The 17,254-nt window shown below is 39.4% G+C and overlaps 1 protein-coding gene across 1 annotated transcript in view; it reads left to right on the forward strand.

Annotated features, from left to right (window-relative positions):
- The window catches only part of lmbrd1 (LMBR1 domain containing 1), a 184,775-nt gene that overhangs the window by 13,170 nt on the left and 154,351 nt on the right, over nucleotides 1–17,254 (forward strand). The window contains exons 2-3 of the mRNA XM_073056502.1: nucleotides 12,195–12,371; nucleotides 16,573–16,636. Of these exons, the coding sequence (XP_072912603.1) occupies nucleotides 12,195–12,371; nucleotides 16,573–16,636 (241 nt within the window). The remainder of the gene's footprint in view (nucleotides 1–12,194; nucleotides 12,372–16,572; nucleotides 16,637–17,254) is intronic.

The raw sequence follows: 17,254 nt of genomic DNA on the forward strand, positions 1-17,254 counted from the left end.
TTCCTAAAATTAATTGATTTACTGGGGAAATGGATATTAATTGGACAAGTATCAGAATTCTTAAATGAGTTAAGCTTAGTAGGAGGAGAGAAGAAAATGGAATCATTAGTATTCCTTGTATCTCGAAACTTCCTAAGGATAACTATTGTATTTTAGCAATTACTTGGGTGGTGAAAGATTGAAATTAATAACATTTTGGTATTGTTCAATGGAATTCTTTGTAGCAGTTGTTCTAAATATTAAAGTTAGATATTTGCAGTAGATGAAAACAAAAAGATAGAATAACTCAGTGGGTCAGAAATATTGTGGAGAGGATTTTCAGGTCAGTAACTTTTTCAGAAGTTTGAATATTAAATTACCTATTACAATATCAGTTAGCGAGGGGTTTTGCATGTGAGGAAGAGGAGTTGGAGGAGGGGAGGGGAGTGGATGGAGGCCTGGAGCAAAGAAATACTTATACCCATATACACATGGTGGTCACTTTATTAGGTACAGTTGTATACCTGCAAGTTAATGTAAAAAATCGAATCAGCCAATCATGTGACATCAGCTCAATGTATAAAAGCATGCAGACATAGTCAAGAAGTTCAGTTGCTGTTCAGATCTATTACGAGATCTAAGTGACTTTGACTGTGGAATGAAATTGGTGTGCTGGTTTGAGTATCCCAGAAACTGCTAACATGGGATTTTCACACATTGTAGTTTCTAGAGTTTACAGTGAATGATGCAAACAAACAAAAAAGAACGTCCAGTGAGCAGCAGTTCTTTGGGTGAAAATGTCCTGTTAATAAGAGAGGTCAGAGGAGAATGGTTAGACTGGTTCATTGACAGGGCTGCTTCTGCACACCTTTCACTTTCTTGCCTTCGTCTGCCGACCGGATACACCTTGGTGGTCGGTGTTACCATCTGTCAGTGGAGGAGGTCCCCAGTGGAAGTCTCTTTACCAGGAATGCTTCCCCTGTACATTTGGCAGTCTGAATAACAGGTTCCTGTGCAGGTTCACGACACCCCATCCAGCTGGCCATTCTGCAGGCGGGAGGAGTTGGTGTACCATGCATATATGGAATGTGAGAGGTTGCAGCCGCTCCGAATTCGTCAGAGAGCTGCTTTGCCATTCTGGCTGCAGTTTAGTCCCATGCTATTCATCTACAGGAACCCAATCGGAAGGGAGCAGGGGCAAGATGAGGATCTCCTGGTGGGCTTGGTCCTGGGCCAGGCCAATTATGACCATCCACAGGTCTAGGCGACGGAAGGTGGAGTGCACTGCCCAGGCAGACTGTACGCCCCTATTCTGAGGATATGTCTGTGACCAGCTATGCTTGGAGAGGGAGCGCACGGTCGCGGTGGGCACATTGCGGGATATCTGTGAGCAGTGGGCTCCCCATGGTATAGACTGTGTTATAGACGGTAGTGACTGTATAGTAATTTAAGTATAATTGTAAATATTGATTGTTTTATGTCTACGTGTTGTAAATAAACTTTTATAGTTTTGATACAAAAAGAAAGCTGAGAGGAAGGAAACAGTAATGCAAATAACCATGTGTTACAACAGTGGTGTGTGTAAGTGTATCTTTGAATGCACAACATGTCGAACCTTGAAGTAGATTGACTACAGCTGCAGAGTCCACAAACGCACTCAGTGGCCACTCTGAGGTACAGATGGTACCTAATTATAGTGTGGCCACTTTATTATGTTGTAGTGGTTTAAAAAAAGGAGCAAGAACAATTTGTTAGTATTGCAGCCATGAATCTATTTTGTGGTTCATCAATTCTTATAAGTTTGTTCTGTTACACTGAGTTATGTAGTTTTAATTTGTATGTTGATGTATAAGGGTATTTATTGTTTAGTATGATTACTATGCAAAAAACCTGATAAAGTATATTAATTAGCTGAAGAATATGTGGTGAAGATGCAATCAGATCTTATTTCTATACATGGTAAAACATTCCAAGATGTTTTATTACCATAGTTGATTCAGCTATGAAATGTTGATTGGAAAAAATGGTTTAATTTCTGATTTTATTTAATCAAAAACTGCTCAAAATATTTTATTGCTGACTGCATCTTTGTGTTAAATTGGACAAATATTTAAGGTAACTGAATACAGGCAGTTCCCGGGATACGAATGCGTTCCGTTCCTGAGTCCATCTTTAAGTTGGATTTGTACATAAGTCGGAACAAGTACATTCGGTATTATTTAGCGTCAGTTATTCAAACATTTGTCTTAGTATATAGTATATACTTTACCTTTCTATGCATATAAAACACTCAAGAAACGTATGTATTCCAATAATTAAACCACTGCTTTGCTTAGTAATAATTGTAGCTTTCATCGGGGCAGGGCCTTTCACATGCTCCATTATTCTCACTTTATCCTTTAAAATTGTTCCAATCGTTGACCGACTGCAGCCTAATGCTTTTCCAGTGACCGATCTCTTTTCATCTCTTTCCAAACGCTTTATTATTTCCACTTTATTTTCAATCATGATCATTTCCCGTCAATGGAACAGAAACACTGCAGGCGGCAGGTCTGAAGCTCCACCGGGTCTTAAGGACCATTGCACTGAATTCCCCGGGTCCTAAAGTCCACAGCACTGACACAGGTTAAATGGGACAAGTGGGGGCTGTGCTGGGTTTGGGTATTTGATCCTCCACAATATTCTGTGTGGGAATTTAAACTGCAGGTGGCAGTGGTTTTTTTTTAACAAGGTCGAGTTGCGAGCTTGACATCAACCCGGCATGGATGGAGAGCGTGCTCGGGAGCGGTCTGTCACTGGATTGAACTTGGGAACCTCTGTTCTTGAGCCCGGTGCTGATCTCACTGCGCCTCCAGCCGACTGGGAAGGGTGAATCTTGCTAAGAAAAATTTAAGCCAAATACAAAGTTACACATTTAACACAGCGTCAACGGCAACGACTTAAAATGGCATATGGTGTTCTCCTTCCTCGGTTCGTAAGTATGAGTTGTTCATAAGTCGGACATTCGTAACTGGAGGACTACCTGTATACAATGATATGTGTCTGGCGGGAGGAGTGGAATAGGTTTTTTTTAGATGAATTGACACTGATGTCGTATTAATTGCTTTTCTGTGCTTTGGATGGTTTTCATTATTGTAAATTCATGTATATCCCCTGATTTATAGAAAATCATCAATTATAGTGGAAGTCCCTTTTTCAAAAGAGTCTAAATGGAAGGGCTTAATTTGGCCAAAGGCTGAGTCATAAGAGCAGCAAATATTGGACCAGCAAAGGAAGAGGCCAAATAATTTGCCACCACTGGCTTGATTCCTTCCTATCCTCTCCTCTTTTGAAAACAATTCAACCTTCCCATCCACCTTTAACCAAGTAGTTAAGTTGCAGCATCATATCAGAAATAACAGGGAAATGGGCCCTTTGGCCCATCAAGTACACACCACTGATCAACCATCCACTTTACATTAAGCCATTACAATTTTTCCCCAGAAGCTTCTGCATTAAGTAAGATTAAAATATGAATGCTTTAGGAACCTTGACTGCATGGATGCTCGCCAACTTGTATACCGTGCCAACTTGAATGTACTGCATACGTTTCATTTGTTATTTAGTTAACTTTGTCAGCATTCAAACAATACCATTGTGAGAGGGCCATTACTGAAGAGGATTCCCCGCTGCACCCAGTTGCCCTGTGATTCCTGTCTCGGAGGCCGATGTCAGGCTGTCTTTCAGGAGGGTGAACCCCTCGCAAAGTGGCAAGCCCCAATGGAATACCAGGCAAGGCTTTGAAAACTTGTGTCAACCAACTGGTGGGAGTCCTCAAGGACATTTTCAACCTCATTTCCTAGCTTCTTACTTCATCTTCCACCTTCTTCTGGAAGAAGACGGTGCCAGTGAACAACGCATCCAAGGGTGATATTCTCTAGATATTTTATGAAGCTACTTTCACTTTTACGTCTTGCTCTTTCAAATGTGTTCCTGCTGCTGTTGGACTCTGGATCTGCACTTTGGTGTGTTTTCAGGCCTATTGAGTAATCTGGTGCTTTGCTGTCTCTGAGAGACTTCTGTGAGGTTTTGAGTGAAACTTGTGGCTTTGAGGTGAAGAAGCTTGGAGGCAGGTTGTGAGTTCATGATTGATTCCATTTCTCACTGATTAAAGAGCTGAGGAAGATTGAAATCATCGAGGTAAGAGATGAAGGGAAATGGCTGTTCAGTACTGTCTACCAGCTTCTTGCTGGGTACTGCCGGAGGAATGTCTCTGTGTCCCATTGTTCTTCCTCTTCCCCGAGGTGCCTGATTCCAGGGTTGTGGTTTGTGGATTGGACTCTAGTTCATGTTATGATGTGTTTCTGGTTTCTAGTCACTCTTTTTTAAAATATATTGCTTTTTGGGCAAATTTGATTGGGGTGCCCTGCAGATATTGAACAACACAACCTTGGATCGGCCTGAACTGCACTGACCTGAATATGCCTGGCAACACAGACAAAATGCTGGAAGAACTCAACAGGTTAGGCAATATCTCTGGAAAATAGTGAACAGTCACCATTTTGTGCCAAGACCCTTCATCTCGTGTTTGTGAATATGACTGGACTCTTTTGATTTTATGTTTTATATTCTGTGTTTTTTTTTGCCATTTGTGCTATTTGACTTTTTTTTTTGCACATTGGGAGGGGATTTAAGGCTTTTCTTTGAATGGGCTCCATGGTTTTCTTTGCTTTGTGGCTGCCTGTAGGAAGACAAATTTCAGGGTTGCATCCTGCATGCGTACATTGGTAAGAAATGTACTTTGAATCTTTATTCTGGCTTCTTACCCCCTCCTTTCCAGCCCTGATGAAGGGTCTCGGCCCGAAATGATGACTGTTGTTCATTTCCATAGTTGATGACTGACCTCCCGAGTTCCTCCAGTATTTTCTGTGTTATTCTGGATTTCCAGCATCTACTTGTGTTTGCGTTGATAATAAACCTGATTCTGATTCTAAAGCTATGTCTAGTTTGCACAAGCACAAGAATAAAACAAAGTAATCTTGCAGTATAAATTGCATTGGGATTAGGCATTCAAGCAATGTGGATGACAATGGGAAGAAAGTATATTTTATTGCCTTTCTAATGTTTCAGTCTGAGAAGCTCAAGAAGTGCTGTTGTAAAAAAAAAATGAGAATTTGCCCTTGGGTGTTAGGGATTCAGGCATGCGTTACTATATGGGTGATTCCTTGATTCCTATTCTTGTACCCAGTCAGGAGAGGATTGCTTTTATAAGCAAATCCATGCTGCTGTGAACAGTAATGTGATCTCATAAGCCAAACAATTTACCATGTAGTGTGAACAATAAGACCATTTAAACAACACATTCACGGGAAACAAAATTGTTCGCTGACTACAAATGATACTTTAATAAGCTTTATTGTATCTCAAGCTACAACTGTGAATATGCTCCAACAGAAAAGAGCTGGTATAGCAGGTTCCACTTGATTTAGTGTGATTGTCCTTGATCTTTAATATTTTAATGCACTTTTCTGTTCAATAATTCTTAACTGGTAGTGCATTTGTAAAAAAATGCTAATGTTTTAAATATTTATTGCAGGTTTCCACTATTTGTTCTGCTGCTCAGTAGAGCACAGATCATAAAATACTTTCATAAAGGGCAATAATTACAGAAATACTTCACTTTAAACTGTGATCTAAGACAAAAGTCTATCAAATAATCTTGGATAGTTACTCAAGTTGGGACACAAATAGGCAATCATTACTTGCAATTCAACCTAATGTTCTGTAAAGCACTCCTTGTTGGAACAGACAATCTCAAATTAAATCTGGCACAATAGATGAATGACAGTGGTCCCAGTAAAATTATAATAGCTGAGTGATCCAGTATTAAGTATAACTGTTCCTAAAGTAGGGTTGACTATTGTACTTTTTAAAATGGTTCAGCTAAGGAAAACATGAGTAAACCATTGGGATATTAATAATGAATTCTCTATTGCAGTGACTTAAGCTGGAGCTTGACTAAGTATATCCTCTAATTTAGGAAGTAAGACGGAAAAGGCTGCTGGTGCTGTGGCACAGAGTTTTTGTATCTTAACCACAGCTGAGGCAGCAGAACACTGGAAGGTGGTTAATGATGTTGTGCCTTAAAGATTGCAAGACCAGGACAGAACTACAGATTTAAAGAAAATATTAATTCTATTTGCAGCCAACCTAGCATTGGTAGTGAGGAAATTTGCTGGAGGGGATTCTGAGAGACAGGATCCATCTGCATTTGGAAAGGCAAGGACTTATTAAGGATAGTGTGCATGGGAAATTGTGTCTCAAGAATTTGGTTGATTTTTTTTTAATTACAAAGAGGAATGATGAAGGCAAGGCAGGAGATGTTGTGTATATGGATTTCATTAAAGGCTTCTGATGAGGTCCGACATGTTAGGCTGGTCTAGAATTTAGATCAAGTGAGAACCAGGGCAGTTGACTACCGTAGATGCCGGATTATAAGCTGCTACTTTTTTCCCACGCTTTGAACAGCTTTGAACACTGCGGCCTTTACTACGGTGCGGCTAATGCATGGTTTTTTTTCATGCTGCCAAAAACATTTTGCCTCGTAACAGTAGACCAATAAAATTGATGAGTAGTTCACAGAGGTCCAATGAAATTGTATGATAAATCAAGCGCACTTTCACAATTAAATTATTGTAAATCAGTCATTTGTACTCACCCTCATCAACACGGAAAACACTCGAAGAAAAGCATTGTGCTGCCTTTATGGCAGTTATTTAGTTTATAATATTTTCGCTTAGTAATTCATTTGTTCGTATTTTCTAGTTAAAGTTAGAAGTGTTTTAAGTATATTTGTTTTCTGTACTACATCCCGGGATGCTATGACGTCACATCCGGTTTCGCCGCGTCTTGTGGGAAAATACCGGTTTGCGATAAACGGAAAGGAGGTGGGCGAGCGCATTAGACCCGCGTGAGAACGCTGCTTTTAAGTTAAAGGCGATCAATAACTTTTCCTGGTAGGCTGCAGTATATATTTTTTTACCAGTCGTTAGGAGATATTGGAATGTTGTTCGTGCACTGTTCAGTAAAAAAGTATACGCAATGTAATTTGTGTGTTACCGATACGTATGTATATTTAAAAGTAGCCATGTTACAGGCACGGTTCGAAAAAAAGCATTTGCAATATGTATTTGTTTATGTTACCATACGGATTTAATTAAAAGTTAAAAAATCCTCACGTGTAATATCTTTCTGTGTAAATATCTCATATTACAACGTGGGACACCTGCGGCTTAAAATCCGGTGCGGCTTGTACAAGTACAAAATTGATTTTCTTTCTAAAATTAGAGCCTGCGGCTTTTAATCAGGTGTGCTCTGTAGTACGGAATCTACGGTAATAGGATCCAAAATTGACTTGATAGTGGAGTGTTGCTTTTCAAACTGGAGGCCTGTGATCAGTCATGTTTCACAGGGATCAGTGCTGGGATCCCTGTTGTTTGCTATGTACACTCAGGCCGCTTTATATGTTACACATGAACACGTGCTTGATAATATAAGTATCTAATCAGTGAATCTTGTGGCAGCAACTGGATGCTTAAAAGCATGCAGACATTGTGAAGAGGTTCAATTGTTCAGACTGGAGAAGAAATGAGATTTGATGCCTGACAGAATGGTTTGAGAATCTCAGAAACTGCTTATCTGGAATTTTCACAGTCAACTGTCTCTAGAGTTTATTGAGAATAGTGTGGAGAAACAACAGAAAAAAATCCATTGTGTCAGTTTTGTGGGTGAAATGCCTCGCTAAGACAGGTCAAAGGTAAATATACTGATTGAAGCTGACAGGAAGGTGACAGTAACTCAAATAACCAGGTGTTACAACAGTGGTGTGCAGAAGAGCATCTATGAATCTTGAAGTGATGGGCTACAGCAGCAGAAGACCACGAACATACAGAAATATACTTTGCTCTTATTGCTACAGTTCGAAGTTCCCACATACTTCAGAAGGGCAAAAATTATACTGGTACCCAAGAAGAGCAGGGTGAGCTGCCTTAAAGACTAGTAGCACTCGCATCTCTGGTGAGGAAGTGCTTTGAGAGGTCGGTTATGGCTGGAAGAATGCTGTCTCAGCAAAAACCTGGACCTAGTGCAATTTGCCTATCGCCACAATAGGTCTACAGCAGATGTGATCTCATTGGCTCTTGACATTGGATCACCTGGACAATACAAATACTTAAGTCAGGATGTTGTTTGTTGACTGCAGCTCAAACTTTAACACAATCATTCCTACGTTTCTGATATGGGGGAATAGAGGTTGCTGTACAGGATTGAAATAAGCCACAGAGAGTTGTAAACTTAGTCAGCTCCATCAAGGGCACTTGCCTCCGTAATATCCAAGATATCTTCAAGGAGTGATACCTCAAAAAGATGTCTCACATCATTAAGGACCCTTATCACCCAAGTCGTGCCACATCAGGAAGGAGGTACAGAAGCCTGAAGGCACATACTTAACGATTCAGGAGCAGCTTCTTCCCCTCTGCCATCGATTCCCGAAAGGACATTGAACTTATGAACTCAACCTCAATACTCAGTTAGTCAAACATTTGTCTTAGTATATATTTTACCTTTCTATGCATATAAAACACTTAAACTTATGTATTCCAATAATTAAACCACTGCGTTGCTTAGTAATAATTGTAGCTTTCATTAGGGCAGGGCCTTTCACATGCTCCATTATTCTCACTTTATCCATTATCCTTTAAAATTGTTCCGATCGTTGACTGACTGTAGCCTAACGCTTTTCCAATGACCGATGGCATTTCACCGCTTTCCAAATGCTTTATTATTTCCACTTTATTTTCAATCGCGATCGCTTCCCGTCAATGGAACAGAAACATTGCAGGTGGCGGTCCCGACCTGCGCTGGCTCCCGAGGTTCGCTGGGTCCTAAAGACCACAGCACTGAATTCCCCGGGTCCTAAAGTCCACAGCACTGACACAGGTTAAATGGGACAAGTGGGGGCTGTGCTGGGTTTGGGTATTTGATCCTCCACAATATTCCGCGTGGGAATTTAAACTGGAGATGGCAGTGTTTTTTCTTACGAGTTCGAGTTGTGAGCTCGACATCAACCCGGCACGGATAGTACGGGAGTCACTGGATTGACGTCAACCTGGCACGAGAGCGGTCTGTCACTAAATCGAACTTGGGAACCTCCGTTCTCTAGCCCGGTGCTGATCTGATTGTGCCACCAGCCAACTGGAACGGGGGGTGGGGGGATCAGGGTGAGTCTTACTAATACAAAGTTAAACACTCAACACAATGTCAATGGCAACGACTTAAAATGGCGGACGGCGTTCTCCTTCCTTGGTTCGTAAGTACGAGTTGTCCGTAAGTCGGACGTTCGTAACTCGGGGACTACCTGTACTGTAGTTAAGTTTTTTCTATTATGCATTGTACTGCTGCTGCAAAGAAAACAAATTTCACAACATGTGCTGCTATTAAGCCAGACTGCGATTAGTTGCTATTTTATTGTGTATCTCCTGTATCTAATAACGTGGTCATTAAGAGTATATGTTGAGTTGGATGAGAATGTAGTTTGCATGGTTCGCATGTTTCTGTGGATGACATCAAAATTACTGCTCTAGTGGATGGTGAAAAAGGTCGTTTTGGGTTACAACAGGATTTATATCAACTGGGAAAGGGAGTAAAGAAATAGCGGATGGAATTTAATTGAGACAAATCTGAAGTGATGAATTTTGAGATGGTAAATTGGGACAGGACATACGTAGAGAATGTGCTGAAGAGTTTTGTAGAACCGAGATCCCAGCGTTAGAAGTTAATAGTTTCCTGAAAGTAGCAACATGGGTGGATAGTCAGTGAAGAAGGGGCATCAAGTACAAGAGATGCGGTATTATGTTATAGCATACAAGATATCGATGAGGCTGCACTTGGAACAATGTATAATTCTGGTCACCATTCTATAAGGATGTGATTAAGCTAGAGGATACCGTGAAGATCGATATAGATATTGCTGGAAGTAGCGCACTTGAGTTTTGAGGAGAGACTGGATAGGCTGGCAGTGTATTCCTTGGAGCAAAGAAACTGAGAGATGACCTTGTAGAGGTTTATGAAATCATGAGGGGTATTGATAAGGTAAATGTTGGAGTATTTTACTCAGGATACAGGAGTCAAAATGTAGAGGACATTGGTTTAAGGTGATGGGGAATAGGTTTGAATAGAAGGGGCAAGATTTTCACGTGGAAAATGGTGGTTGGAATATTTAGAAAATATTTTGGACAGGTACATGGATAGGAAAGGTTGGAGGGATACAGGCGAATTGGTCTAGCAGAGGAAGGCACCTTGATTGGTATGAATTAATTGGCCTGAAGAATGTGTTTCAACATTGTATAACTATGACTATGCTGAAGGTGATTTTTTTTCCCCAATGCGGTTGATAAATTTGGAGTAAAGTTAAAGATAGAACAAATGCTGATACACTGTAGATTGATAATGTAGTGGACAGATGAATTGCTTGTTCCTTTAAACCCAGGCATCTTGAAGTTTGAAATCCTGTATTTTTTTCACAAAAGATGCTGCATTTGGTGATTATTCTTTGTCTTTCCCATTTTTGTGTTCTGGATTCTTACAACTTTAGATTTTTGCTTATTATGGATGTTGTTTAATCAGCCTTTTTGTAGTTGTGACTGGGACAAGAATATATAGCTGGTGCTGATTTTGGGTGTGAATTTGCTCTATTAAGTTGTTTGATTTTTGCAACAATAACAACCCTTTTGTATGAATGAACTCTTTTCAGAGTTTATTAAACTCTTCCAGCTGGGTACAGGGATGAAAATGAAAGAGTTTATCATTGAAATAATTGATACCTATACCTGGCTGGAAGTCCGGGAATTTTAGTCATTATATACTCCAGGAAAGCACTGGATCCTTTTTAATCCTTTTGTATTTACATCTTAATGCAAAAAGGAGGCTATTTTGCATTGACGGCTGTTATACTTTTAGAATTAGAATCATGTTTATTATCGCAACATTTACCATGACATTTGTTGTTAGCTAATAACTGACCAAACTCATACTCAAAAATGCCATTTTATACAAATAAACTGTTAGTAATACTTTTGTTTTAAAAATGTATTACCATTTTGATATTGTGCATCAGCTTATCAGCTACAGACAATAGGCACATAATATGCAGGAAAACCCTGCAGTCTGAGCAAACAAAATTCACCCCTGCAGAATTCACAAATTACTACCCAAAAATTTAAGATATGAATTGAAATTTACTATAACAGAATTTATATGAAGGAGAACAAGCAAATAAATACATTTTTTAAAACCCTCATTTCTTGATGATGTATGATGTATCTTTGACTTACAGAAATTTGCAATACAGATTCCTTTCTAGGAGTCTAACACCCCAGAATGAAAGGGTTGCAAGTACTAGGTAGTGAAATGTTTAGGTAGCTTAGTTGTTATAAAAATAACAGGTCAGCAAAAGTGCTCTTAGCAAGTCTTAGAGATATAGAAGGAGATTGGAACACCTAGAGAAAAACCTCCAGGATTTGCACTATGGCTGGTAGGCCACTATAGAGAGTAAATATAGAGGGTCCAAGGAGTACAAGAGGACAGCTTGTTGAAAGCAGCATCATTGGTGGACAGGGTATTTGAGAAGGTGTTGAAGCCTTTATCAATCAGGATATTAAGTGGAGGAGTTTGGGACATCATGCTGTAGTTCTAAAAGTCATTTTTGTAGCTGCACTTGCAGTACTGTATGGTTTTGGTTGCCCTGTTATTGAAGAGGCATATTTAATAGGAGGCAAAAGCTGGAGAAAGAAGGTTGGGGGTTGAAGGGGAGGAGTACAAGTGGGCAGGTAATAAGTGAGACTAGAGGAGGAAAAAGGTCGATGCTGGAGCGAGGGAATGAAATCAGAAGCTAAGAGGGTGGGGGGGGGTGGGGAAGGAAACCAGAAGGAGTTGATAGACAGGTGAGGGGAAGGGAAGGGGTAAACAAAATGATTATCTTGGTTATCTGGAATTGTTCACTTCGATGCTGAGTCCAGAAGGTTGCAATGTGCCTCGGTGGAAGGTAAGGTTACAAAAAAATATTCAGGAATTGTCAGCCAACTTGATGCTCAAGATCACCTTTGTTTTACAACCTACATTTGGTGTCTCCAGTGTTAAGATCACATCACTTCCAGTGACACTTTACTTGTGTTTTGCAGGCAATTCTAGTATTCTGCTGGATATATATCCGCCGATACCAGAGTCAACAAGAAAGTGAGGTTGTCTCCACCATAACTGCAATATGTGCACTTGCTCTTGCACTGATCACTTCAGCCTTGTTACCGGTTGATATATTCCTTGTATCTTACATGAAGGACTCCAAAGGATCTTACAAGGTACATTACTTGTATTAAACTTGCTCAACAGATAAATTTAATTAGTATATAGAGACATTCAAAATGTACAGTGATTGAAATATACTTTTGGAATTATAACATCTATGGTGAAATTACTATTTCCAAAACTCAATTTAGTATTAAAATAAAATAATTCTTTCATTACAGATGGAAACTTACTCAGTCAGTCAGTCTAATATGTTGACTCCTGGTGAAGTAATCTGGGTGGTCCCATGCCTCATAGCACTACATTTATTTTGTTTATGGTTAGTTAATTCCTTGAGGCCCCATTTCTATTACTTTTGCATTCAGTGAATTTCCCAGAGTGTATAACCACTGTCTGGTTTTACTCATAATTTATCTTTAGCTGGAAATTTTATAAAGGTATCCCACATTCTCGTTTGCGAACACCTTCCCCCTTTCTAAACCAGTTGTAATGTTGTATTTGTCTTTTTCAAAGTGCTTCTCAAGTTTTTATTGCAGGATGAGCAGTTCCATGGAGAGGAATAAACAGTGCCCAACTTTGTTAAATGCATCATCTGGTGCATCTTCATTAGCTTTTTCTGTTGACTCCTCCCAGAGCTTGCAGGCAACAGATTTTCTCTCCAGATTTACCCAGTAGTTGATGGATTTCATTTTTAGAATTTATTGGTTTGAGTTTGACTTCTGATTTTGCAAGATTGCCTTCATATTTCTCATCCCTTTCTCCCCTCATTCCGATTTCTGGAATATTATTTAGTGGATTTGGTTCAAAGCTCACAATGAGTTCATTATCAAAGTACATAGGTGACCATGTACAACCCTGAGATTTATTTTCTTTTGTATTTAATCATATTTAGCATTGATAGTGGTATAATTTGATAACTAAAATATATGGTTTATAAAGAGTATGGAGTATCAAATATGTTAAGTATTGGTATAGATTCAATTACATGTTTGGAATTCAGCTAGATATATTGTAATTGACTTTGTCATGATCTAGTTGTTACAGGTTTAGTGTTTATAATTAGAGGCAACCCCAAATTTTGGGTAGTGGTAATTTTCTCTTTCGGAATTTAAAAATCATGGGAAAAAATCTGAGATATGGAATAAAATTTGCCCTTGTGAAATTTCTGGGAAAAGCAAACCATCTGTTGAGAATACAATCCCACCCCTCTGTAACAATACAAGAGGTATGGAAGTAGTCATCAGGATAAGGCAGCATCACCTTTTGAATACACACTCATCTCCCTCATCTGCTAAACTGGCAATTTATTAGTTGTACTTAACACCACTGAGAATTATTATGTATGTAATTTGCAGAGCAACTGAGCTTAATTAATTGGCAGAGAACATCTTATCAAGAACACACAACATGCTTTTGAGCTGCTGAAATATTCTGAGATACAATACTAAATGTATTATTTAGGTAATCACTGCTTATACGGATTGCAATATCTTAATTGGCTTTTAGAAGTTGCATTCAGCAGTCTACATTATTTTAACTGTTAATCAGCAAAATTCAGAGGTTAAGAAGAAAACCTGAAGATTTTAAATTAAAACAAATGTATAAATATACAAATAGCTGATTTCACCTAAACAAAAAGTCAGCAGTTAGATCTACCAGGAAGATGATGATATTAATTTTCTAGTTTTGGTATACTGTCATGAAATCACTTACGAATGTGAACCACTTGAGTCAGTACAAGTTAACTATCGGCATGATAAAATTTGTCCTTTTATTGTGTTTAATTTTTGTTATTGGCTTTGAGTCATTTCTCTAAAGTTAGTTTTTTTTTGTATTTTTAATGTTTCAAGTTCTCCCAGTATTCCAGGCTGGTTTTATTGTGAGGTGATAATGAGCTGTTCACTACAATGAGTCACTTTCTGTGGTGCTATTTTGGTAACAATGGCCATGTGTTTTCCACATGAATATGTGAACATGCGGAAAAAGACAGCTTTCTGTTTGCATCTCTCCCATTCTGGCATGGTGTTCCAGCTGTATCACTATCTATAGAATACCACCACCTCCTCCTCCCTGTCATTGTAGTGGTGTGGTAGTTTCTCTTGGTGATGGAAAGAAAAATATCAACTAACATAAGGGAGATAAAAACACATAAAAAATCCTGCAACACAAACAAACTGCTGGAGGAACTCTGTTTGTACGCCACACCTGAAAATTTCCCTCAACCTTCATCCAAAAGAATAAAAATTAATGATTCAAAGTAGACTTTGCAATACCAGTAAAGTTCATACTTTCTGTGTAATGCTGAGGATCTCGTCCACTGTTAATTTTCAGCAAATTATATTTTTAAATGTGCCAGATTCTAGAGATAGTTAATTTCAGAACAAAGTTTGTGCACTCTGTGTTTCCATAACTTGTACCTGTATTCACAAATTCTGTTTAAGTTACCAATCATTGAGAGCTCTATGTGCACTAACCCTATTACCCTGCACTCAGATATGTCCTAGCATTTCAAATGTTAATCTGAACACAAAAAGTATAAGAGTACTTGTTTCTCCAGCTCTTCAGGCATTTAATTTCAGATTCCAGTCACCCTCTGGATGAAAAAAAATCTTCCTTTAAAAACCCTTCAACTTTCATTAACCGACATGATCCAGATAATTTAATTGACTCTGCTCTTGCTCAGGCAATTAGTTAAACAACTTGGCTCTGGCGCTTCGTGCACTATTATGTCATTTGGTTATAGAAACTTCTATTAGGGGGCTTTCCTTTTTCCACCATCAACTCTGCTCTCAGATGCATCTCTCCCATGTCCTGCATATCTGCCCTCACCCCATCCGCCTGCCACCCCACTTGGGATAGGGTTCCCCTTGTCCTCGCCTACCACCCCACCAGCCTCCAGGTCCAAGGTATAATTCTCCGTAACTTCCGCCACCTCCAATGGGATCCCACCACCAAGCACATCTTTCCCTCCCCCCCTTCTGCTTTCTGCAGGGATCGCTCCCTATGCGACTTCCTTGTCCACTCGTCCCCCCCATCCCTTCCTACCGATCTCCCTCCTGGTACTTATCCTTGTAAGTGGAACAAGTGCTACACCTGCCCTTACACTTGCTTCCTCACCACCATTTAGTGTCCCAGACAGTCCTCCCAGGTGAGGCGACACTTCAGCTGTGAGTCGGCTGGTGTGGTATACTGCGTCCGGTGCTCCCGGTGTGCCCTTTTATATATTGGTGAGACCCGGCACACACTTGGAGACCGTTTCACTGAACACCTACGCTCGGTCCGCCAGAGAAAGCAGGATCTCCTAGTGGCCACACATTTTAATTCCATATCCCATTCCCATTCTGATTTGTCTGTCTATGGCCTCCTCTACTATCAAGATGAATCCACACTCAGGTTGGAGGAACAGCACCTTATATACTGGCTGGGTAACCTCCAACCTGATGGCATGAACATTAACTTCTCTAGCTTCCGTTAATTCCCCTCCTTCCTTTCTTACCCCATCCCTGACATATTTAGTTGTTTGTTTTCTTTCTCTCTCTCTCTCTCTCTCTGTGCCCATCACCCTGCCTGTTTTCCATCTCCCTCTGGTGCTTCCCCCCTCCCCTTTCTTTCTCCCGAGGCCTCCCGTCCCATGATCTTTTCCCTTCTCCAGCTCTGTATCACTTTCGCCAATCACCTTTCCAGCTCTTAGCTTCATCCCACCCCCTCCAGTCTTCTCCTATCATATCGCATTTCCCCCTCCCCCCACTACTTTCAAATTTCTTCGTATCTCTCCTTTCAGTTAGTTCTGACGCAGGGTCTCGGCTCGAAACATCGACAGTGCTTCTCCTTATAGATGCTCCCTGGCCTGCTGTGTTCCACCAGCATTTTGTGTGTGTTGTTTGAATTTCCAGCATCTGCAGATTTCCTTATGTTAGGGGGAAATGTTTCTTATTATCTATCTTGTCTCTGGCTTTTATAATTTTTTTTTTATATCTCAGTTATACACACCCTTGATCTTCACTGCTCCAACTAAAACAAGCCTAGTTTATCTAGATAGGCACATACGGTACACCAGATATGGAATACGTCATTCAGTATGTTTTTTTTCCTGAGAGAATCTGTGTAATCTTGGATATCACATAAGCTTCTCTGACAATGTTGGAGATTTAACCATTATTATTGGATTCTGAGTGTGTTGGTATTTGAATAAAATAAATCTTACTGGACCAAATTGTTTCTCCTAATAACCTCCAGCTATTTTTTTCCTTTAAGGAATGGGCAGCAGATAACATCACAAGGAAGAATATTGAAGACACTGTCTTGTATGGATATTACAGTATGTTATTTTTTACAATTTTTAAAATTAAATTTATCTTTTATTCTTTGGGAGTTCACACAATTGTCCTTAAAGATTGTGATTGCCATTTAAGCAACATTTGTTGGGTGTATTATATTGACCTCACATTGTGACAACTTAGCAACTTTGTCACTCATTCACAAGATATGGGCATTAGTGGACGAGCCTTTCTTTTTCTTTCTTTTTTTTCATATACATATTTCATTAACATAACTTTATCAAGAGAGTTACCACAGTGCCTGCTTCAATTTGATGTGATTTAAGAGTCATGTATTACTAGTGAGGTAAATATTGTTAAATCTTTGAGAGCATGTAGATTTATCAATGGTAAATGGAATGAAAATCCTTTATTCTTGCTATTGTCTTGTAGACATCTTACCTTAGAGACCACTTGGTGGAAAAGAAGACTTTCTCTGCATCTTTTATAGATAGTATGTCATTTCTTAAAGTATTTTCTGAATTTCTTCCTAAGGAGCAAGTATGGCTTGTAAATGAGAGAGTTCCTGTAACAAACTTCATTATTTGTTTTTGTTGGGAATTCGCCTTACACCTTTCAAGTTTCAACGTAGGCAAGTTTAAAAAAAAAAAAAAAAAGCA

The sequence above is a fragment of the Hemitrygon akajei genome, chromosome 9, assembly GCF_048418815.1.
Source record: "Hemitrygon akajei chromosome 9, sHemAka1.3, whole genome shotgun sequence".
NCBI classification, from domain to species: Eukaryota; Metazoa; Chordata; class Chondrichthyes; order Myliobatiformes; family Dasyatidae; genus Hemitrygon; species Hemitrygon akajei.